General features: G+C 40.3%; 1 protein-coding gene across 3 annotated transcripts in view; it reads right to left on the reverse strand.

Annotated features, from left to right (window-relative positions):
• sorcs2 (sortilin-related VPS10 domain containing receptor 2) overlaps positions 1-25,587 on the reverse strand; it is a 270,183-nt gene that overhangs the window by 126,723 nt on the left and 117,873 nt on the right. For all 3 annotated transcript variants that reach the window (XM_062384316.1, XM_062384315.1, XM_062384314.1), the window contains exon 3: positions 21,700-21,799. In XM_062384316.1, the coding sequence (XP_062240300.1) occupies positions 21,700-21,799 (100 nt within the window). The remainder of the gene's footprint in view (positions 1-21,699; positions 21,800-25,587) is intronic.

The following is a 25,587-nucleotide window of genomic DNA, read 5'->3' on the forward strand; positions in this document are numbered from 1 at the left end:
CTAACGCTGTGCTCAATTTCCAAAGTACTGCCCAAATCGTGTAAATACCAATCAAACTTTAACCCTTCTGGGCACCCATGGGGGATTTGGTCTTAAAAAGACGTATGGTGAGGCACATTGTTGGCACATTGTCATCTTGAGGCATGAGTAAGCCATTGTGTGAATAATGTCAATGGCACAGTGTTATTTAAATGGAGCATAAGTGATATAGTAATATACAGCAACAAGCGGATGTACAGGATGCATGCACTTATTTTATACACGGGAAAGTGCAGCGATAATGAATGAAATTGGCTATTTGAGCTATCGGTTTAATTGATATTCCAACAGACCTGTTCCTCTGCAGAGAAACTGGTAAATACACAATTATTATAACAATCCACCAAGGCTTTTAGAGGGAGCCTGAGATGGCGCTAATGGATTGATTTATTACATTTTGCACCAAAGACACACTTGTGATTAATTAGGAGACTGACACTTTCGCACCTTGCACTACAGCAGAATCCTAGTTTTTCTGCTATTAAAACCAGCAAAAGTAAAAATTAAGATTGTTGTTAAGCCCCAGGTGGTGCATTCATATTCAGTGTTGTTTGAAACTGTAACTAACAATATATTTTTACTACCCTGGAAACAGTAATTCACGTGTTAGTTGAGACAAAGCATTGAGCAGATAAACAGCCAAATATTCACTTGAGGATATGGTGGAGACCAAAACAGAGCTAAAAGCAGAGTTAATATTTGACATAACTTCAAATAAATCATTGCTTGACTCCATAAGCAGGCAATGTTTTAAGTTGCCACAACAAGGTGATGTTGATGTGTATTCAGGTTGTTCTGCTGATCCCTTCAAGTTGTAAAAGTAAATTGCTCACATTCAGGCAGAATTAAATTAAACCTAATATTATTCTGCTACAGTGATAGAAAAACGCATCAAGTGTCCAACAAATATTGTGTTAATGTTACAATCAATCTGTGATGTTTATCAAGTATCTGTGACTATGACACTGCTGACGTTTATGTGAACTGAGAGAACCATAGGTGAAGCTTATCTTTGATTTCCTTTCTATTTCAATTTTGCACCAAACAAAACTAGCCACAACCACTGAACGCCATTACATCCTCACACGTTTGCACTATTTCATTCAGCATCCAGCACCACCTATTCTGCAAAGCCAGCAAAAGTACTGTATCTTGTCGGTATGAAGCTTCATTAATATGGAAATCAGACCAGAGCATGGTCCTCACTCCATTTGTTTGTTATGCTTTACTCTGCAGCCATTCTAAACTGCTGCTGCTTAGTTCTTATTCACACGGTTCTACGTGTGTGAGTTTGGTTCAGGATTTTTGAAAACCAGTTGCACATTCTGGTTATTTGGCTATTTGTTCCAAATTCTGAATGACGTACGGCACATATAACTGGGGAGAATGAGAGAACCACACAAAGGCAGAGCAGTACTTCACCTCTGACAGACAGCCAAGTATATCAGTAACCGTCCATTTTCTCACCTTGATACTCACGCACACACAACAATCCCTAAAAAAATGAAACGTGACAACTTCTACAGACTCTGTCTTTTTTCTTTGCCTCTCACTGTGTCACTCCTGTTCTTCCCTCCTCACTCCTTCAACCTGTCATCGAAATCAATCTCTCACATACACTCAGCCTGACAGGACGTCTCCTCATTGCTTTAAACCTCCTCCTCGACAATTCCCCAGCTCAGTGTGGGAATGTGGCTTTCACACCGTCACCTCTGCACCACTCTACTTCTGTTCCCTCCGCTCTTCTTCCCTCTTCCTCCTCTCCTCCTCCTCCTCACCACACCCAGTGGTTCTGACTTTAAAGGCCTGCGAGTGATGCAAAGACAGCAGTCTAAGCAAAAGTGACAGTTTGGTGTCACTGCCAGGTGTGAAGTGCATTTGAGAAATGTCAAACTGTTGTATGTGAAGGTGGTTACCGGTGGGCTGAGTGTGAACATAATGGATGACTGGCTTCTGGCCCCACCTGTGAGCTGTCAAGCTGTCCGGCTCCAGCTCTCGTCTGTGGCCTGAATTACATTAAAAAGTCGAAGCATTCTAGCGTCTGGCTGGTTTAGAACCGCCATTACATGTTTCTTCTTTCATCTCATGTACACCTCTGCAGGGCAAAATAATGATGTTGTAGAGGGATGAATGGTTTCTCTGTTCAGATGTGAGATTACATGATAAGGTACCACATTTTGACAACACCCTTTCACAACAGACAATTGGACATCATGTAAGAAAAGATTCAGCTGCCAAGCTGGGTTAAGAATGACTAATATATTTACAAATGGGAAACTGATGAATGGGACTGATTTTGTCTGTTCATAAAAACCATCAAACAGCAGAAGTATTGTGACCTTTCCAAAACAGGTTGCAAGTCGTAATTATTCCTTATATCACATATTCAATGAGGAAGAAGAATGAATGTTTAGAGGTATTCCAATAATCATTTGTAACAATGGATTGAAACTAAATCTGCTTTCAGACATGCACAGTACTCCTACCCACTTCCTCTGGAGAAGTTGCATCTGTCAACACAAAAGCCAGAGTGTCAACCCCTCTTGAAAAAAAACGAGTACATTTATTGAAACCTGGTTCGAACCGAACCAAACACTTCTGTATATTTCACATTTCGAAAGCTGCTGGGAACTTTTAATTTTACATCTAAACCTGGAAACATCCCCCTACTTCATCTCAGTGACCCAATGCTGCACTTCCCTCTGCCAAAACATGAAAACTCATGTTTATATTTCTCCTACCACTGCTACGTTTTTGCATTTTGAATCAAGGTGGAGGGGGGCCGGCTTGAAAGTCAAGATGGTTCTAACGTAGCCGGCATGGCTTCTGCAGAGGAGGCGGCACCAAATGGAGCAGAGTTTGTAGATACAGCTGTCATGAGGCTGCTCAGGCTGTCTGCTCCAGGCTTTGGGAAGAGACCACCCTGTCTGGTGATCACAAACAGAGACAAACATTCACACAGTGATAGTTGAGCCAGGAGAGATAAGAGTCTGGCTCCGAAGCATGTGTGCGTTTGTGAGAGCACATCCAGTAATTTGTTAGCCACACGCACGTCTGATGCTTGAAAACGTCTTTCTACTTCTGCCAAACTCTTTGCCATCATTGTAGAGTGAAGTGGATTCGTCCTTCAACTTTACAGAATGAAACATTGCCTCTAAGGGATAGCTTAGTATTTACTGTAAATTCAGATTTTCACTCAGCTCATTTCTCATTGGTATTAAATCTTATTAGGTTAACCGCTTATTAACATCCAAACAAACATCAACTCAAACATTTCCAATCATCAAAAAATCTAAAGTTATGAAAACCTTCCCAAAGATGCCTCCGAAAATAGCTTTTGTTGTGATATGCTGATACTTGGACTATGGGCAGAAAGGTCTCTGGTTCGTCTCTGGTTCGATTCCACGGAGAAACAACAAAAAGACGAACCTGTATTGATCTGTCCAAAAATCCAAGAGGATTCTCCCTACCCTGTCTAGTGCCCCTGAGCAAGGCACCTTACTCCCCCAAAATCTGCTCCCCGGGCGCCGTACATGGTCGCTCCCTGCTCTGTGTGTCCTGCACCAGATGGGTCAAAAGCAGAGGTTAAATTTCCCTACCTGCATGAGTGTGCCTGTGCATGTCAGTGCATGTGTTTGGGACTAATAAATGCATCTTAATCTTAAAACATTACATGTTTTGCCTTTGGGCATCCAATTAATTTGGCCATCAGAATATATCTAAGATTAATATAAAAAAAAATATATGTTAAATTATAACTTTAATTGATATCAAAGTTACCTCAGGGCATCACCCTTCAAAGGCACGGAGAAAGATTTGCTGTTTCAGTCTCAGAAAATGAGTAACTTCAAATTTGGAACTGGAAGTTGAGAGAAAGAGAGAGAGCAGAGGGGGAACTGTGGTTTTACTGGCCTGGTGACCTCATGGGTCCTGAGGCACACAGTGACCAAGAGTTTCTGAAAGTTGGGTCCAGGGGCAGATTCCTACCTAGGTGTTAAGACCTGAAGGATTCTGGGAAGTTCTGGAACCGATTATGGATCTATACATAAACCCATCTATTGTTCACCAATAGTAGGCCCAAACACTTTGTTTTTGATTTATTTATCAGTGTTGGATATTAGATAAAACCACAACACACAGGACTTTGCTTTTCATCCTCATACATTGTGATATTTGATATACCCTGGTTTATTGTACTACATGTCTTTAAGATAATTGCCTTGCAACTATTTATACCTAATGTACTGGTATGTGGTGAATTTGTCTGTGTATCTTGTTGCCTTTGCCAGGGAGGTTATGTTTTCTCTCCTGTCCATCCGTTGCTCACAAAGCTTCCTTTTACTTTTCAACCTCTTCTCCAGGTAACATATAAATCCCCCTACTAAGTGACAATGGCAATAAAAAAACACAGGTTTTTCCACATCATATGCCAAACCATAATGCACTTTGTCATTCACCGCACACTCCCCAATCCAGTAAAAGCCTTTTAGCCAATGTCATAGCCGAGCGGAAATATGAAGTCTTGCTCTGTGTCTGTGCAATGAGGAAAATTGGCAATTTCCAAGGCTCATATTATGAAGACAAAGTGATGTAGTGTGCCGTGGACATGTTTATTTAAATGCTGATCAGGATGGATAGCAGGTTATTATCTGAGGGACCTTTCCAGTACAGGTACAGATGGGCTGAACAGCCTGCAATAATGCCTGTTAAAATAAACATCATCTATACGTTGCTATAAGCTGAAACTGCAAGAGCTAGTTAGATATGTAGTTGGATGTCTCTCCTGTATGGTTAGAGGATTTAAATTGTTGGGAACCCCGATCCTATATCTCAGGGACATGACAAGGGTTCTACTTGCTGGCTCTCCTCAGCTACAACCATCTTGAGCTGGTCGCCTATTAGCTAGAATAAAAATTCAGAAAAACATTAAAAAGGACAAAAGACAATTGAATCTAGAAGCTCGAACAATATTGCAGTTTTTTATGTATAGCTATATCGTTTTTGGACATCTTTGTGGAAACTGCTTCTCAGGGTCAGATCTCTGGACTAGCACAGGAGACGTGATGTCGATCTATGTGGGAAAATATTGACTACAAAATGTAGAAGAAGAAGAAGAAGCCAAAGCAAAGCCAAGAACCTGCCCAAGTTTGAAAAGTAATTGACCAGAGTAGACAAATGACGTCTGTGGGGTTGGTTAACATCAGTGTGAAAGAAAAACAAAAATTAAATCTAAGTTCAGTATGACTAAAATGTCTGAGGGAGACATTGATCACTGTCCAACAGTGTGAATGAGACAGATCTGCTCGGCTTGCTCTGTTTCTCCACCGGGGAGCCATATCTTATTCTCTTGAGTGTCATAGCAAGTACAGTCTGGCAAATTTATCAATTTATATTCAGTGTTTTTTGCAGTCAAAAGAAGAGGAGTTCTGAAGAAAATGATACATTTTCCAGTTTTAGATTTTGGCTTTCATCACTTCGCTCTCCCCCTCTGGCTCTCTCTTTTTCTTTTTCACCCTTTCCATGGAATTTGAGAAAGATAAAGTGAACAACTGAGAAGGAGAAGCTGGGAGGTGGCAGAAAGCTGTGCAGAGAATGGAGCGTGTGAATGATGGCATTGGCTTGAGTGTGGGTGACACAGTCTGTGCACACACAGTGAGAGGAAGATGGAAACAGAGTCAGAGTGATGTGACGATGACAATTTTACATAGAACCCCTAACTAAAAACATCCGAGCACAATTTTCAATTCAGCGCACATATAAGTCATTCTTTGTTTACTGTGATATCGATAGCTCTGAGCCAAGCCACACATCATTGTTCCAGCACATGGAAGGACAATTCTTAAAGTCTTCTTAAATTATGTTATTAATTGCTAGTATTGTTAGTTACTGTCTAATTGTTAATATGTCAGCCTCAGTACAGAGTAGTTATGTGTGAGAGAAAGATATATTCTACGACTGCGTCTCCTTGTTAAAGAGATAATTTGCAGCTGTTTCCATATAAATTCATGAACGCTTTTCTTTTTCTTGAAATAGTTTCAACGAATGAAATAAACAGCCTGAAGCAAGATTATGAAAACATATATCTTCCACAATGCAAAGCCAAATTTTTCAACCACTGGGTAGTTTTCCTATCAGGCTTTTGTACTAACTTATCTAAATTTGCAGTGCAAGGTTTGCCAGGTTTCCGGGAGATTCAGGGGAAAACCAAATCCTACAGAGGCAGCTTGTGTGTTGTTTTTTTTTGCAATTTGTATTGCATCATCGCGAGTGAGTCTGATGTAACACATGTTTCCTTACATTGCAGAAAAGCCTGTTTGCACTTGAAGTTGCATGATCAATGTCTCATCGAAGCTTCACAAACCTGCAAAGCCTGACACCTCGTGGATCCAAGGACAAGCATTACATCTGGAGGCAAGAAGAGTCCTTTTAAGCGGGCAGGATGGTTAAAACACATGTAAAGACAGTACGGCTGCTCGACTACTAGAACATGATAAAAATGTGTCAGTCTCGCTCGGAAATATATAAATGTCATCAGAAATGTGACTAATGTAGTTAAGGAGTAATGTGTCTGTCTTGAGACAAGGGATTAACATTAGCTGTATTTCTGTACCTCACCTCAACACTTACATTTGCCTTTGAAGTTCCTGGATTTATTCTACATGTTCCCTGTGAAGTGGAGTTAGAACTGAAGAGCAGAGAATACTCTTCAGAGTGGGCTGTGAGTGTGAGCTGTGCTGTTATCAACAACCAACACACACACACTTGATGACCTCGCTATGTAATTAATCAGATTTCTTATTGGACACATTCTACACATCTCAGTCACACACAAAGACTACACCGAAGTCTGGTACCTGGTGCAGGGTTTTGTTTTTAGAGGCCAAGAACGATGACGAGGGAACTAAATTAAAGTTTAGATTCCTTCTCAGAAGCCTGGGAAAAAAGCTGCTGAGAAAAAAGGCTAAAATATGGCAAAGGAATAGCCAAAAGAGAGCTGTAAAAACACAAAGAGTGAGACATGGAGTATGTATGTATATTCTTTATAATATGTATAAACAACTAAGAACTCAGCATCAGAAAAAAAATGAAGCCATCAGGATGAAAAAAAGCTAATATAGCTAATATTATTACTCTGATTACTGTAATGCAAAAGAGAAGAAGAATTGGGGTTCATGTTCAACCAACTTGATGGCTGCATTTACTTCAGTGACTTTACCTCAGCCCGGTCCACTCGGCTGGTCTCTCTATCTCTCCTGGCTGTGTGTTTTTTATTTGTCTTTTGCTTCATCTCCATTTTGGTACCAAGTAAATATTTCTGTATATCAGCTCAAAATTGTATTATCAGGAGATACCATCCAAAGTAATACTCCCACCAAGTTTTGTGACTATCTGTCCATGTGTTGTTGAGTTATTTTGTACTCAGTTGTCTTGACATCAGTTTGTGCATAGAAGACGTTTGCAGGATGTGCAGGTTGTTGAAAGTCATTTTCAGATGTGAGACAGGGATGGTAATGAACGCCTGCGAAGGAGATATGCAGAGCTGGGCAAGGATAACTGAAAACTCCACAATGCTCCATTTTAGTTTGCTTATGCGTTTGTGCTTTGGAAATGTACTGAAGTAAATACAATACAGTTCCATGTAGCTGCAGGGATTGTGTTTGACAAGTGAGCAACATTTGGCACAGAAGTCTCTGAGCTCCTGAGTACCTGAAGGTACCTGGAGCAGGGAGGTTTGTTTGGCGCCAAGAAGGATGACGAAGGAGCTAAATTTAGGCATTGATTCCTCCTCAAAGCCTGGGGTCCCTGAATTCCTGAACAGGTTCTCGGGACCCAGGGAAAGAACTGGCAAAGGAAACAGGCAATAATAAGCTGGAAAAAATTTTAGAAAAAAGATGGAAGGGAAGGAAAAGACAAGAGAGCTGTACAAACAAAAAGAAAGAGACATGAGAATATTTGATTGGGGATGGAGGTGAAAAGATAAATAGAAAAGTAAGACAAAGGAAGGTAGCAGAAATGGAAAAAAGACAAACTAGCCATTGATTATGGATGGATGGATGATTTACAGTAAAAGGGTAAGAGGGATCAAAAAGAAATGAATGGAGCTAGTACTGTTGATCTAGCTTTAAAATGGCCTATGTTATATAGACTCTATATAAAAAAAATCAGCTATTGGCTGATGTGGTTCCTACTTGTGTGACAGTTCCTGAGGAACAGAGCAAAATGAGGCGGAGGATGAAAAAGAGCAGAGTGGGGGGAAAAAGGAGAAGAAAGAGGGAGGAGGAAGGAATTTGCAATATAAATAGCATCTATTGTGGTGTTAATATTTATGATGTTTGTGCAGGACAGACGTCACTACATATAGAGGCGATGCAATGGCTGCCGGTAAGAAAGAAATGATGAGAAAGCAAGAGATAGAAAAAGGACAGTTGGCACTAAATAAAAAATAAATGAGGAAGTCAAGGAAATAACAGTTGAAATTTAGGTACAACAAAACTAAAGGTGAGAGGGTGAGGCGAGAGGAACAAAGAGATGGCAAGAGAGGAAAATAGAAATACCACATAATTCTGGGAACTCAAAAAACTATGACCAGATAGTACACTAAAATGATCGGCATATACCTTGTGATTACTCGGTTGAATATGACATTAGTTTGGTCCCATCATTTCAAATCACCTTATTAGATTAGTGATAAAGCAGATTACAGCATAAAATATTACTGTTGACATCACAATAGATCGAAAGGACAGCGCAAGCTTCATATTGAGTGGTCCACTAGAGCTCTGTGAACTCTGCTGTGATGAAATATTACACAGTGAAACTAAGTGCAAGGATAGGAGATAAATAAGATGAGTCAATGTGATTATAAAGAATAGCGGATGGGGTAGTGGGGTTCATGTTCCACCGAGTTGAATTTGAACTGAACCATGAATGATGTAAAATCTCAACCGACGGCAACTAAACATTAGCTCCGATTTTGGCAGCTTTTATATCAGTACCTCAAGCTCCACTTGGTCCTGTGTAACCTCCGGGAATTAGTGTGTCCATGAAACACGCCAGTGATCAAATTATCAGCGTCCTTTTGTGAGGGAGGGAATTTACATCCAAGCAACCACACAGAGTCAAGAGATGTTCTTGAGTAATTTTCTCTTGTGAGACAGGGACGTTTGAGAGCATGTTATGAACGAGAAGAAGAACTGAAAACTTCTCCACGCTCCTAATATTTGAGCCTGTTATATGATAATGTGTTTGTTCATTGAAAGTACACCTATACAAAAGTTCCATGTAGCTGCAGGGATTGTGTTGTGACAAGTGAGCAACATTTGGCACTGAAGGTACCTGGAGGGTTTTTATTTTTTGAGGCCAATAACGATGACAAAGGATCTAAATTTAGGCATTGATTCCTCTTCAAAACCTCGGGGTCCCTGAATTCCTGAACGGGGACGCTGGAAAAGCACCTGCCGAGGAAACAGGCTAAAATATGCAGGAAGAAATGTTGGAACATGATGAACAAGGAAAAGAAAAGAAAGCTTTAAGAAGTGATAGAAAATGAAGGGATGCTGGGCAGGATATGAGTGATGCTGCGTTGCATGCATTTTATGCTTTGTATACAGCACTGCATCTCGCCAAGCTAATACTGTTACTAGAGCTATAAAAAGGACCTTAGGTTATATTGGCTCAATATTAAAATGCAGACATTGGCTGGTGTGTTCTGCCTGTGTTAAAGACTTCTAAACTTAGAGCTACTGTGAGACGTCAAATATTGAATTCCGTGGAGCTAAACTTGGCTCGCTTTAATCAAGAAGGGACATTACAAAGGGAAGAGCGACAGTAATATCTATTTTTGGACACCACATTCAAAACAACTAGGCCAGTAAAAGTGCTATGTCAAAACCGATACGTCTTCTCTTTGGCAGTGGCTGCCTCTGCACTCCATACAAATGCCGAATCAAATTATCCTTAATGACAAATTAATTCACAAATCTCTTGCATTGTGTGACACAGCCCCAAAACACAGATTTCAGTCTCTCCTCCTGCTGTTTTCTTCTTCCTTCTCTGATTTTACACTACTTCAGCCGCACTGAAATATTAACCAAGTAAACTCCTTGGGCTTTAAAACTCAGAGACAAGCCCAGGATTTACATCCCTGCAAAAAGCTGCATGACGGATAGTTCAGAGCCCCGTCTCCCACCAGAGTGAGCCAGCAGATAGCAGTGTGAGTCAGTGGCTCTGGCTCGCTGCCTATTGATCTGAAATGGTGGATCCAGGTCAGGTCAATCCATTTAGGCCTGGCAAGTGAAGGGCTGAGAGCAGCAGGGCTGATCCCAGTGGGGTGCGTCACGGCACAGGAGGAAAAACACAAGAGCCCAGCTGGACGGAGCATACGGGTCAATAGCTGTGATCAATGCTAGGTCAAAAATGATCAAGGCTAATGTTATGCTATAATATGAATTGTCTTTGGCAATATGATTTATCATGCCCTGCAGGGACTTGCAGTAGCCTTGTGGATGCTATACAATTGGACAATAGGAGAAGGCTACGCAAAAGTAAAGAACATGGATCACTGGTAAATATATGTCCTGTCAATATAGAGACGGATTAACCAGCTTAGAGGGCATGGGGCATAAATGAGCCATCGACCTCCTTTCCTTCCCATCATTGTGCAAATATGTACCCTCTGACCTCCAAATACCCATCAAACACGGCACACACAATAGGGACACTGCCAGGCTAAGTGTAATTTGCTCAGAACCATAGTGTCAGTGATAACAATGCACGACTAATTAATGTTTTCATACTGGCAATGGGTCAAATGGCTGTGTATTGTCTCAGTCAGAAAACCCACAGAACTATGCCCCAATTCTACAGATCCCCTTCCCTCTATGGAGCATTCGCATGGTTTAGTATATTGTTTCAGCTTAGAGCTCATAACTTTCATCTCTATGTTCATGTCTCTTGTCATTCACCTCTGGATCTCACTTCCACACCAGCAGACAAAAGCCACTTTCAGACATGAACTCAAGAGAATATCCCAACAATGGAGTTTGTCTTTCACATATGAAGAACACATGAGGAGATTCTCCAATCAAACGCGTTCAATGCATCAACACGTCCACTGGCTGTGAATCCTCAGGATAACCTCCTGCTGTGTTGATACATGTGCTCATTCGGACACATGGGTTAATTGGGACACTATCCAGAGTTTTCACTAGGGGGCTGTTGAGAGAAACTCCGGAGAATGTCCACAGCAACTGATTCAGCCATTTGCATTGTCACAACCAGCCTCTCTGGATCATTTCCGGGGATTATCCAGACTTCGGTGCATGTCTGAAAGCAGCTAAAGATATCAACGAGCTGTTGAACATGAACAGGTTGTGTGTTGGCTCTTGACGGATTTTGCTCTGTGTTTTATTGCTTCTGTTGAACTGCCCAGGGACTACTAAAGTAATCCAGGCTCTGGTCCAGAGAAGAGTTTATGGTTCTTGCTGGACAAACAAAGTTAACACCACGTCTAAATCACCCCAAGCACATTTTTCTTTATTTATGCTGTAGGAAAGGAGAAGTTATACTATCAGCAAATACCACATATGCTACTGCACATAAACTAAAAGAAAAATCTACTTTTTTAACTTGATATCTATGATGTAGTTTACATATTGTGCTCTGCAACACCCTGCATTCCGTTTCAACCACAAATACAGTCTGTTAAACATATTCCAGAAATAAGATGGTAATCAAATGTCGTCGCTACTTGACTTGTCTGTTATGATGGGTTTCCTGCTAATACCTCGAAATAACAGACTAGGTCTAAACCATTGTCTGCCTTCTGTCTGTACTTTTCTGATACACTCAGACTGCTGCTATAGAGAGACCTGATAAGCTGCAAAGGAGACAGAGAGAGTGCAGAATCAAAAGTGTCATAACAAACAAAATTTTATTCCACCATGACCTGGTGCCTGCTGCATCACATGGATCACGTTTGTCTTGTGCTGAGTCAATATCAACCAACTCTAGCCCTTGGAAAATAAAATCTCTTTGAAAAACTGCAAGTACTCTGGCAGTTGCTACTTCATGTGTATACTTTTTGAGTAAAATCTAAAACTGAACTAAATTTTGTTGTGTCAGTCGCCTCCTGACTCTGTGACTGAGAGTCATGAACTAGCACCTGCTTTCCTGAAGCCTCAATAAAACTTAGCAACTCAGAAGTGCAATGCTGTTGCCATATGAGTGTGTGGGTGGACTGAAGCTCTGTAGTGGAACCGCAAGTTCCCTCCAGCAAGTGTTGGCACGAGCTTCTGTGGTCGAACCTCGCTTCCAAATGTCCTCAGTTCACGGTTGCACAATGCGATCCCCTCTCCTTATCAGCCTATGCACAGGTTCCCATATCAGTGCCTGAGAAGAGGATAAAGGAAAGACAGCTTCTCTGCAGTACAGATGTCATGGCTGCATGGATGGAAGAAAGAGGGAGGAAGAGGAAACTATCAAGTTCTCATTTGGCTGTGGTTTATCTGGCGTAGCTTTCAGCCCGGGAACATATATTCCCTGGGACAAGCTGTGTTGAAAGGTCATTTTGCATAGCTTATATTTTTGAAATTGTACAGTTTTTGCGGATTCCCCAGCTTAACTCTACTTGTAAGTGACACTTATACACACACTTATTTTCAATCCGCAAGTGTGTGCATATACAGTCAATTTCTCAAAAAGGAGGATTAATTGGTGAAACCCCTTGAAACTAAGTATTCCCAGTTAATCAGACAGAAAGGAGACTGAGTGTACATGTCATGGCTGCCACATCAAAAGTATCAGCAGCTCTGAAGTGAGCTTGAAATGGGGAGAGTAGGGTCGATGACATAGGACTTCACAATGGAAGAGGAACAGCGGTGACCACTCATCCTGCATCAATTGCCCAACAATGACGTTGATCAGTGTTTTCCATTGAGCAGGTAAATCAGGGGGTCTACTACTATTAACAAGTTCAATTGAAGAGTTCTTCAGAAAGTTTAAAGCCACCTGAAATTAAATTGAGAAAAATAAGCTAAACCTGACGATATACTTGTTAAGAGTAAAAACATTTAGGTTTTTTAGACTCCACTGCCTTGATCCCCATACTCTCAAGTTGAAAAGACTTTCAACATGCAGAGTGATTTGCTTCATAAGAACTTCCAGACACTGACTTTAACCACCATGAGTGCTCGCCACTCTCAAGCCACTTGTTAAACTTGCATTTCCCAATGCTCATAAACTCACGAGCAGACATGGCTAGAAAGGCATTAGTATAATGCATCAACCAACTGTGTTGCGCATACCACAACTAACAATCTGTCTGGCAGAAGAGAAACATTTTCACAGGGATCTTTAGCAGTAAAGTGCCTAAAATAATTAAGACCATTTCAATCTAGTTTTAAGGCCTCGTATCTTGTTGCATCAAATCTTCCACTAGCTTTTATGGACAGGATTCAGCTACAGCAAAATTCAACACCCAAAAAATAGACTGGTCCTGATTGTCAGCATTGACAGGGGTGCGAAGTTTCAAATATAATCATTTCTGCTGGAGTTGGATGAAAGCAAGCCATTTGAGATGTAGAGTAATCGATAGGAATTAAGCCATGTATTGGACAAGTTCACACCATTTTACATCCAATGCCCTTTTGACCGAAGTTGGGTCTTTCCACTGACCTAAACTTGACCCTTCTGCCTAGCCACACTCAGTCTTTCATAAGTATTATTTTTGCCACGACTTGTGTTCCCCAATCTTCACCATGAAGCTGTTTCAATGCACAGCTCCTGAAACAAGTTTAATTTTTAATTTAATTTGGAAATTAAAGTATGTTACGTTTTTCAGAATCATCCAATATGACTGTAGTTATTTTTCTCTGGCATTGAGATTGAATAGTTTTGCAATACAAGGCCTCATCCAATGCTTGGATAAGATATTCCCTTATTAGTCCGACTATGGGGAAATGTTAAATAAAAAAAAAGTAATAAATCCGAAAAAAGTTGTTTTAAGCAAACTGTATGCACTTTGGCATTCAATTTAGATTATTATTTTAATCCAGTGTAAATATAATTGATCTCAACTGAATAGTATCAATTAAAGTTCTTCTAAGCATTTTTTCAAGGTGTTATCATCCATACAAACTTTACAAACAGGGTGAGAATGCAACACAGCCTGCCTTCTCCTCTTCTTCACTTCGATCTACTTTGGATCATTTCCATTAGCAGAATGGCTTTTATTACTGTTGAACTGCTTTTACCTTCATTTTGCTCATTATTACTTTCAAAGCCCACTGTGGCGATAACACTGGACAAAGAGGGCAGCTTTGACTCAGAGAACATTATCCAGCTACCATTATAGTTTCCTTTTCTCACTATGGAAAGCAGGGGACATGGTTGGCAGTCAGAGAGAGATCACAGAGAGACAAGCAGACAGCTATTTGACTGTCAATCAAAGCAAAGAACAGGAGATTCTTGTTGAAATTACTAAAATTGTTCATCATCACAGGGATATTATAATTTGACCACATCTGAGTATCTTGCATCTCAGTGTGAAGCTCTTTGAACTGCCAATCACTGAAGTGCTGACAGTAGAGTTGGTCCAGTGTTCTTTCCCCATTGTTCTTTCTTTTCTAAACCTTTTCTGTCGTGTCTGTGTTTACTCATCTCCATGTCTTTTTCTTCACACTTTGTTGTTTTGAGCTTCAAATTTGTTTGTCTTTCTTTCTCTCCATCTCAGTGGGTGACTAAAGGCATTTTTAGAAACTTAAACTTTTTCTTACAGCAGTCTAAGATACTGTTGCTATGTAATGTTTATGAACTGGTTGCACCAGAAACACTTTCTTTCACAGGGTTCAGGTCCGACTTCTGAATTTTGAATACAACTTACAAATGGGGAAATGCTGCAGGTACAGACAAACTTTGAAAATATGATGGACTTAATCAGGCCTTTAAAACCACAACCTCTGGGAAAATGAGAGTACATGAGAGTTTTTTTTACACACACACTTTACCCAAAACGTCAACGACTTAAAGCAGCTGCATTAAGGCCCTACAACACAATTTAAGGCAAAGGAAGAGGCCTTAAGTTTGTATATCGACTTTTAACACATCTCTTGAAGAGAAACTTCAACTCTCCATCCACTAGAAAGATTATATCACCTGTGGTTAATGTATCTCTCCACTTGCAGCAATATTGTTGGTCTTTTAAGTGCTGTCTTTCCTTTTCTAATTGACTATCAGGATGTTTCATATTTTAACTAAACCCACTTGAATTTGAACTAACCCTAACCCTTATTCCTTGTGTCCTCTCTGCTCTGTATCCTTCCAGACTTGTCTTAATGTCTCAATAAAAGTATGGAAGTGCTACAATAAACAAAAAGATATAACATTTCCATGCTTTTTTTGCTGATATTTATATGAAGTAACATCATAAAAAGTGTCCAATTTGAATATTAATGTTCCAGAATAACCTTGGAATATTCAACTGTGAGGACTTCCATTTAATTATATACTCAAACACATCATAAAAATACCATCAACAGAATGTAACTAATTACGGAGAGTTTCACTCTCAAGCATGAGTCTCTCAAGACCTCTGAGTTAAAAACACCTCAGCAATTTGTTAATAAAAATGTATTCTTCTCTTCAGTGATATAATGAAGGGGACCATCAGCTCTACTCCCTGAGGAGTTGCCATGCTGACTAGTGGCTGAAGACATAATTCAAGACACTCGCCCAGAGGATGGTCTCGGCCAATGCTGCACCCTGAGCTTGACGGTACTCTTCCAGGTGATGCCCTGCTGCTTTGAGAATTGCTGAGGCTGTGATGTTACTGCAGTTTTATAAGCCATAGATGAGTCATGCTGCAGTGATGTAAGGAGGCGAGGTGTAAAAAATAGCCATTAAGAAAGTGTATGTCATTAAAATAAGCTTTAATACCAGGAGGCTTAGTATCTAAATAGGGGATCAGATTAGGATAAGCCGTTAATGGACTAAGAAATGTCTTTGACTTTAAAATGCACTTGAGCCTACTTGTAATGGATGCCGGAGATGATTCTACACAAATATACTGTATTTGCCTTCGACTCATCCTTTGCTACAGGCCTCCAGCTGCACTGCAACATAAAGTCAAGGATTGTCTTGTTTATCGGACCAAAGGTCTGTGTTTGGTAAAAAGGGTAAACAATACTTCAGTTCAAAGATTTGTGGTTCCTGACTATGTAGTTAATTCCTTAGAGCAAAGCAAAGAGTCTGGGTCACAGGTTTGCCAAGAGGACATCAAGGCACCGGGGACAGAGAGGAGGGAGTGGATGTGGAAGGAAACAAGGACCAACGCTGAGCTGGGAGTCATCATTGGATGGTTTGGCAATGGACCAGAGAAAACAACATCCACACCCAGTGAGGCCCACATCCCTTCGGTGATGTTGCCGACCAATGGTCTAAGTAGTGATCAATTCAGTACACACATGCTTCAGTTAGACCACCAGGAACAGAGTGCCCCAGTGTCTAACGGAGTCATGTTTGAGCGCTAACTCTGTTTTCAGTCCAACACTAGGTTCGGTCTGTCACTGGTTCAAACTACCACCCAACTAGGTTTATATGTACCACTTTATTGTTGTGAATCTCTGCTTTACCCCACTGCTACACTAATGACTGCAATTTCAGCAACAGGTGAGGAAAGCTTCACCACCAACCCCTACTTGTCCAGTTCATGATATATTCATGAAAGGGAACTGGACCTGTAGCCAAACTAGCAGGACAACATTTGTCTTACGAAGTCTAACCTCGGCTATATCTCAATGATGGATGGCAAATATTTACTAAATAAATTCACTTTAAACTGCCTATAGTGATCATGTTTGTCCCGGGCCTTATTGTTAACTATAAGTGGTTGATTACTATGAATGAATGGTGTAATTCTGTGTGATAGGACCCAGAACTTAAGAGAAAGGTTATAGCTGTTTGAAGATAAGGCCAACTAGCAAATGGGCACACATTGAACAAACACACACTCTCACTTTTTTCTGAGGAACTCTGTCCCTGATGACTATTATTTAAACAGCATATATATATATGTAGATATATATATAAATATATATATATCTATATATAGATGTCCCTGATGACTATTATTTAAACAGCATATATATATATATAGATATCTATATAAATATATATATATATATCTATATATATATATATGAAGGATTCTGTCACACGCTTTTTGATCAATATAAATGGTTGATCACGATATATCTGGTTTACACTGTACCGTTAGAAAGGAAGCATTTTGATCCAATATCGCTTTCACCATAGACTTGAATCTTCATTTAGACTGCACACTGAGCTCTCTACAAGAAAACAGACTTGTGAAAACACTTGCATGGTCGACAACCCTCTGGAGACGACTGTTAAAGAAAATTGCTGAGAGAAAGCACGCTGAGCCTCCAGCCTCAAAGTTTATTTACGACTCTACTGGTGTTGAAGTGTGTCAAGGGTCCTTGGGAGCACTCTCTGCCAAAGGGTCTTGAGCGGATCTATAATGGAGCTCTCAATGAAGTGATGGGGGAAAAAAAGAGAGGGTGACATTGTCTCTGTCTGAAGGCTCACCTCTCTCTCTAATTGCCTCAAGTCCTATTGATTACCTAAGGCCCCTCACACCTTTCCGTATGATCCCTTCACACTGAGTGTAATCCCCTCACAGAGCTTACAGACCTGCTTGTCTGCTTTTGTCTGATGTGATTAGCAGTACTGATCAGAGTACACTCACATGTGTGTTTGTAAGTGTGAGGGGACACCTTTTAAACGTGGTCACAAATAATTTGGATGCTGTAAAGATTGATGTGAACACAGGCTACACACTGATATTTAGTCAAAGCTTTTAAACATGACTGCTCCGACTGGATGTCAATAAATAATACTGAAGTGTGGGGGGGTTTACAAAATAATCATGTTGCTACCGTTTCTGTGAGTTTTCAAGTTTCTGGTATCACCAGTGTGAAATTGTTTCCTGCAAACAGCAAGTGTTTGCTCTGTAGTTCTTGCCAAAGCATCTAGTGTGTGGGTTCTGAAGATTATACAATTGAAAAGTCGGTTTAATCTGTCATTATATCTGTGGTCTCCCAAGTTTTTAAAATGAGCCATGATTTTGAAAATCCTCTAGTGCAGTGATTCTCAAATGGGGGTACGCGTACCCCTGGGGGTACTTGAAGGTACTCCAGGGGGTACTTGAGATTTTTTTTTTATATATTTAAAATTAGCATCCATTCAAAAAAATTGTTATTTAACAAATATTCAATAAAATATAAGTGTAAGTTCATGAACTAAATTTTATATTCAGTAGGCTTTTCAATTTAATTATCCTAAAAAAACAGAGTCTCCCCCATACCGATGGTTTGACCCAACCTGGCACACGCCACCTGTCATCACCTGCCTTGAAAACTTCAACAATGGAGTCGAGTTGAAGTGCAGCAGCAATGCTGCTGAAACACGGAGGGACAAGTACCAAAGAAGGCAAAACCAGAGCAGAGAGCCTTCCCTAAACAACACCGTGAGAGCTTGTCCCTCTTCGGAGGGGAGCTAAAACGTAAAAGTTTTCCGTTGTGAAGTTAATGATTCATAACAAGAAGTCCGCGTCTCTACCGGTACCCTTTCAAAATAAAAGCATGTAATACAAAAGCGGAAATGAAATTGTATGACCTTAAAGCGAGCAAATATTTCACAATAAAATAACAGAAAGACACTTCAATAATATTAACAATAACATAGATTGGGTTATTTACACTTTTTGTTTTTTCTGTGGGGAGAGATTAGCCAACAGTGGCATTAAGCCACCACATCTTCAGCGGTATCTCCAGACAAAACATGAAAGTCATGTTGCTAAGCCACCTGAGTTTTTTAAGAGGAAACTTTCTGAATTCAGGTCATCTCAAGACACGATGCGAAAAGCCTCCCCGAAGCAAATGGAAACAAGCTACCTGTCAGTATTCTTTACGATATTTAAAGAAGATATTTTAAGATGATAAATATTAAAAAAAATATGTTTTGAGCTAATCTTTTATTTAAAACTAAGTTAAGATTTATTTTTTGGGAAGAAGTGTTTAGCTATAATTAAGTTCATGAGTTCAGTTTGAGAACATATCTTTATTATGATCCCAAAAGAGGTCACTTTAAGTTGATAATTATTTTGAGGTGCACAAATCTTTATTTATATTGAGATAATAATAAAAGTCTTTAGTTATTTTATATCTTTTTACTTTGAAATAGTTCAAGAGAGACCACTACAAATGAGCAATGTTATGGACATTGATGGAGTTTTAAATTTGAATGTGTCTAGTTACAAGGCTTAATAAATCACATTACATCTTTCTTTCAACCAAAAATGCTTTGCGCTGGTTAGGGGGTACTCGGCAGAATGTTTTCTTCGAAGGGGGTACGTCACTGAAAACAGGTTGAGAACCACTGCTCTAGTGTGTAGCAGCCCTTAGATGCATCAAAGTAGTTGATGATCACTGTGCACACTCAAAATCTACATAAACCCACACTCACACCACCCACAGCCTTCCACAAGCAGAACGCACAACTTCTCTTGCCACAACAGCGATGGCACAAAGGCGCCTAGATGCACTAATTCCAGCAAACGGCACTGAACCTGAGCTTCCATCAAACCCGTACTGCAAGGCCTGGAGGTATATTTAAGCAGCAGTTTGATCCCCGGATTACTGGACATCTTCCTGTCACAACAGCCCACAACCCCTCCTCGCTCTCTCTCCCTCTTTCTGTCCCTAAGGGAAATTGAGATGACTTCCATTCCCAAGCAATTAAAAGCTCTCATGCTGTCTAGCCCTCTCCTATTCTCTCTCTCTCTGTGTGTGAGAGAGAGTGAAGAAGATGAGATGGCAGATCCCACACAGATATTTGGAGAGGGGACTGGAGCAGAAACTGAGAAAAGTGACTACATCTTATCTCCCTCTATCTCTTCATCGATTGGAAGAACCCTGGACCCTGGCGATGATGCCTGCCAATTAGACAGGCTGCCACGGTTGGCAGCCCAGTCGAATCTCAGCTTAAGTCACCCACTGTACCTCTTGTCTGCTTTCTAAAATCCACTGGAGCTCAGAGGCTGCCTGCAGATCGAAGAGCTGCAAAGTGGGTGGGAGCTGTGCATGTTGCCACAGGGTGTTGTCTGAGGAATAGCGTCAAATTGTATAAAAGTACCACAAGATTGGCAAATATGACATTTAAGCTCAGCAAAATATGTGTTACAGCACAAAAATGAAACGTTACCAAAGGAAGGAGGTGTTTTAGGCATTCACAGATACTCTGCTATGATACATCATCTATCACTAGATGTGGAATCTATACAATGTCTCTAGCATCTTTCAAATTAAGTCTGATGGTTGTTGGTTTGACTTTTATGTGCGATCATTCAACAGTGCGATCATTCAACAGAAAACTGTGTTACTTTCAGCCCATTCATTCTGTGTGTCTGGGTCCTGGTTGTCCTGCTTGTTCATTAATTTTGCATGATTCTGCAGCACACAGTTTACAAACAAAAACATTCATTGCCAATGCAGGAGGTTGTGTATTTTTGATGTAGCACAGGTGAAACTGAGGATGTGGAGGTAAGGGGGGTGAATGGGTGAGAAGCATGTACAACTCTCATACAGAACACTGAAGTTTGCATCCTGTTATAATCCAGCACATAATGTTTGATGCGTTTAAACGTAACTACAACCATTATCCCAAGTGTTTGAAGGGGCACTCCACCTATTTCAAACAGAAGGTTACGTTTATTTCTAATGAGGAGGACTATACTGCGTGCAAAACTGTTGTACAATGTTTTCTGTGGCTCTAGAGAAATTCTGAGCTGGAGGAAAATGAAGGCCAAAGTTTTGGCTTGGTAAGAGAAACTTTAAACAGACATTTAATGTTAAAATCCAGGGTCATGAAGTCTGAAAGATGTTGGTGTTAACCCGACAGCCGGAATCTAAAAGAAGATCCCCACAGACTGCCTTATTGGAACTTTTGGAGGAATTTTTTGGAGTCTCGGTTTTATTATCCTGGTAATGACTCATCCTGGTTTAAATGAAAAGATACTTTGGGATTTTCCTCTTGAAATTTGACAACTTCAACAAAAATCTGTCTACGCAAGTTCCCCTGAAGCTGCTATCAGACCCCCTACTTTCTACGGAGGAGGTGCATTTGTGAATGCAAATATCCAAGTGAGATACTCAGCAGTCTCCACAGATTTTTTCACAAGATATTTTCACAAGAGGACGGGGAATTAAATCTTCAAATGAGTAACCAAATCAGGAATCAACAGAACAACACAACAAATATTTTATCTCGGAGCTCTAAAGTTTAAACGTACTTTTATCTCACTGGCTTCAGCTAGTTGAGCCTAGATGGATTGATTGGGTACAGTATGTGTCTCCCTGCTGGAGTCTTCTCTCATGTGCACACATCTTATATATTTAGTTCAAGTGGATCACATGCTCAAATCCTTACCTACATAGATATTTTGTAATTCCTACCATGCATGGCTGGGTAAATATTGTTTTAGACATCCAGCTCAGACTTCAGGTGAGAGCAAAGCTTCAGTTTCCACAAAAATTGTCAGCCCACAGACAGCACTTCATTTCAACCATCAATATGTGCTCCTACCTTTTTCTTGTTGGTCGGGCAGATGTAGAAACTGGTCACGACAATGGTCGTCCCTGGCATCAGGTTGAGTTTGGTGTAGGTGGTGCCATAGTCAGAAGACCTGAAAGCCAGCAGAAAAAAAGAATGACATTAAGTCAGGAGATGTATATAACAGGGAGATATTTCCTGCTGATTTCATTTCTGCAAAGGTCCCATGAATCGCACAATATCAGTAGGGAACAGAGGGATGGCAATCATTTGGAAAATATCACCTCCAAAAACACCTGCTGCACACACAATGTGTTCACGGTCATTAGATTTTACAACTTTTTTCCCCCTTCTATTTCCTCAAAATGTTATGTAACCTGCAAATTGAAATGACACCAGCTCCATGAAGAACCTTCACACTGACAGAAAGAGATTAAATCTGTAAAAGGCCGGGGAAAGGACAACCTGCTCCTTCTCTCAAACTGCCCTCAAGGCATTGTTTCAGCTCTCTGTTCACCATATTACCACTTTGTGGACTGTGGACTGAGCTCAGTGACAAATCAGAAATGGCTGGACAACCTGTCATTGCCACAACAATGCAAAAACAGCCTCAGGCTAGCAATGAAATACTGGCCAATCCCCAAATCTGTCAGCTTTAAGAGCAGGTATGGAGTGCTAGGTTTGTTTAAGATTGATAGTCAACCACTTGGTCTGTTTCTGCAGTCCGACTCAGTGTCAGTCTCCGTCTCATCCTGCGGGCAATGTGAGTGTGATCGTTTGACAGATTTTGATAAAAGGTGCAGTATTCAGCTCGGCAAAGCTGAGCTGTTCCTTGACTACTTATGGATAATTAATGTCTCAAATTTCTGTCCATAGTACACAAAAGAAACAGTACTCCAGGTAACATTCTCCTCAAGCAAATAGTGCAAGCAATGTGGATTAAGGCAACAAACACTAACAATGACAGATTAAGAAACTAAATTGAACTAAGGGATAAGCATTTTGTTATTATTTTTTGACAGCTTTCCTAGGCAACATTTGGAAAGCAATCAAACGCTCACAGGAAGGTGAATGCTGCAGCATTTTGTCCAAGGTTGCGGATTCAACAGGAGGTAGCCAGGATGGAGAGGTCTTGACGAAAGAGAATGATAAGCTAGCACGTCTGGCTGATAAGAATGAGAGGATTTACTCCTTTTCCCAGTGGGACATCAACCACTGACAAACACACACAATGAGACACGAACACGGCAGAAGCCCTGCCAAGCCATTCAGCAATCAGCTTTCCCTGAGTGCTCCGATACAGCTGGAGAAAATGGAGTGGCATAGCAGGGGTGAGCTATTTCCTTTGCACAGAGCCGGGACGTGTTTTCATCTTCATTGCCGGACCTGGTGCGGTGTTTCACCAGGATCACTTGGCGGACACACATAGATCTGGCACTGATGGCTGTGTTAACTGCCAAAGCTCAAAACTTATGTGAAAAACCCACTCGTGGATAGGGCCTTCAAGGCTTGGTTTAAAGAGGTCCATTGAGACGCTGGATCATATGGGTGTCATTGCAAAAACCATTAAGATCATTGGGATTCATTAGTATTATATTTCTGTCTGTTGATTTCACATCCTTTTCTCTTTTGATATTTTGTTTTTAAAGCTGCATTGATTTTGTTTATTAATCTCCTATAACATACATCAAGTGCAGCAATATCAGCCTTAATTTGGATTTGATGAAAGTAATGTGATATTTACTCTGGTTTTAGCTCTGGTTTGGTCTCCAACAACCACCAAGCAAGAAAAATATCTGGGTCTTAAACATTTAGTGCCTCATAATGTCTTAAAAAAAAGCTCTGCAGACCGGACTGGAACCACAGTGTAGGTAATAATTTTCTAATTTGCCACAATGAGCAATATTGTTTATATTCCCATACATGTAACCTCATACTACAATCTTTACCAGTGCGGCTTTACCCTGATCGGAATTGAAGCCAGTAGCTTCCCAGTAGCAAAATAATCCATAAGCACCCCTCCCCCCCCCAAAAAAATACAAAATGACATTAAATAATCTCTTTACAAATAAATCTGTGATTGTTTGTCTAAAATATACTGAAGACTGTAGTTGTTGAGTACATAAATCAAATAATTTCCTTCTCAGTCAAAGCATGACAGCCGAACATGTACCTTCACTTATTTGCTGTATGTTACATTAAACCAGTGGGAATCTCTGTTTGACACAGATATCTGCAAAGATTTCCTTCTAATACATATTCACAGTCCTTCATTAGGAAGAGTGTAATAATCGGCCGAGGTAGGAATGGGCCTTTTGCCCAGAATCACATCTCAACACATGGATGCCATCTATTCACACCTCTGGGCCTCAGTCCTCCTCTTTCATCATAACCTTCACTACCATGAAGTTGGCTTCTTTACATCCATCTGGTGTTTGAGACTGAGGGGAGAATTCTGGTCAACTGATGGACATTACTGACAAAATACCCTGGTGGTTCTATGTGTAAAATATCAAATCAAAAACACAATTTATAAACAAATGAAGTTTCCTTCTGTTAGTAAAGAATCAACCAAAATAACCAAAATGTTATTCTGAAATTATCATTATCTCTGATCAAAAATGTAACAATTTTTCCTTAGTCATGAACATTGGGGTTGTGTATATTTACTCAAATACTTGATAGTTGTGTATAAGCATCTATGTGTTATTTGCGAAAAACAAACTGAAAGATGTTGGAAGGTAGGGGGCGATGGGTAGATTTAATGCCACTAATAAGGGTAATTTGAGGTTTGGATAGGGGTTACAGCAGAAAGTCAGCAGCCCCAGCACCTTATAGGGCAAGCATAATGATGTAGAGTTAATAGGAGAGCTCATTGTGCTATTCAGACCTTTAGATTAATAGACTGGTAGGGAGCTATTGTAGATTAATGAGGAATAATTACTTCGAAAAAGAGTTAAGAAAAGATGACAGGGGAGATTGCAGAGCACTAGGAGAGGGGAGAAGGGTCGGAGTAAAGTTGAATCTATTGCACTCGATCTAGCCCTGTAATCCAAGTAAAATGTACTACTCTATACTATATACTTGGAGATAAATGGGGCATCAGGACACAGAAAATCCCTGTCAATGTTGATATTACCATTCGTCTAAAGGTAACATTTGAATTAGTCCAAATTCAGAAAAGGTATCTCCTGGAAAATCGATAGCCTCAAACAGCATAACTCAGATATCGTTAAAATAAAATTGATTTTAATATGTCCATGCTTAAACAAGTTGCCAAAGACACATGTCATTTGCAGGAGGCCATACAGCAGATATCATGACATTGGAAAATCATAACCCACTAGAATAGATGGATATAAAAAAAGAGCGGTATTACAACACACAGAAAAGGGGAGAGAAAGGTGGACATGGACGAGTCTGCACATCTGAGTGGAACAGACAGAGACAGACACTGCAGGTAAAATAGTATTTTCCATGATGCGCTTGAGAAAACAGAGAAATGTGGAATCATTCTGAAGGAGGTGACTGGTGCTGATACAGACTTAATGTTCTAATATGTCAAGGTTGCTACCTGATGTAGTAAGACAAACAGAGAGTATAGAGCCAACGTGTGACGAGAAAGAATTCAAACAGGGAAGAGAGAAGGGTTGAATCCATTTTGGGAAACACTTTTCTCATGAATCTACCTGCAGAGCTTCATCATGTTAGTGAATGATATATTATGATTGACATGTGTATCCTTCAAGGCATGTCTCAACTCATTGTGCAAACATGTCAAGAAGCATCTGCTGTCAAGAACTGCGCTATATACTGAGAGGGTCAAATGAAGCTGTTGGTAGACAAGCCAGAGGGTATAGGAGCTCAATGTGTCTTGAAATGTCCAGGAAGCCAAACATTGAGGTAGACAGATGCTGTCAG

This window comes from Platichthys flesus, chromosome 24 (genome assembly GCF_949316205.1).
Source record: "Platichthys flesus chromosome 24, fPlaFle2.1, whole genome shotgun sequence".
Classification (NCBI taxonomy): domain Eukaryota; kingdom Metazoa; phylum Chordata; class Actinopteri; order Pleuronectiformes; family Pleuronectidae; genus Platichthys; species Platichthys flesus.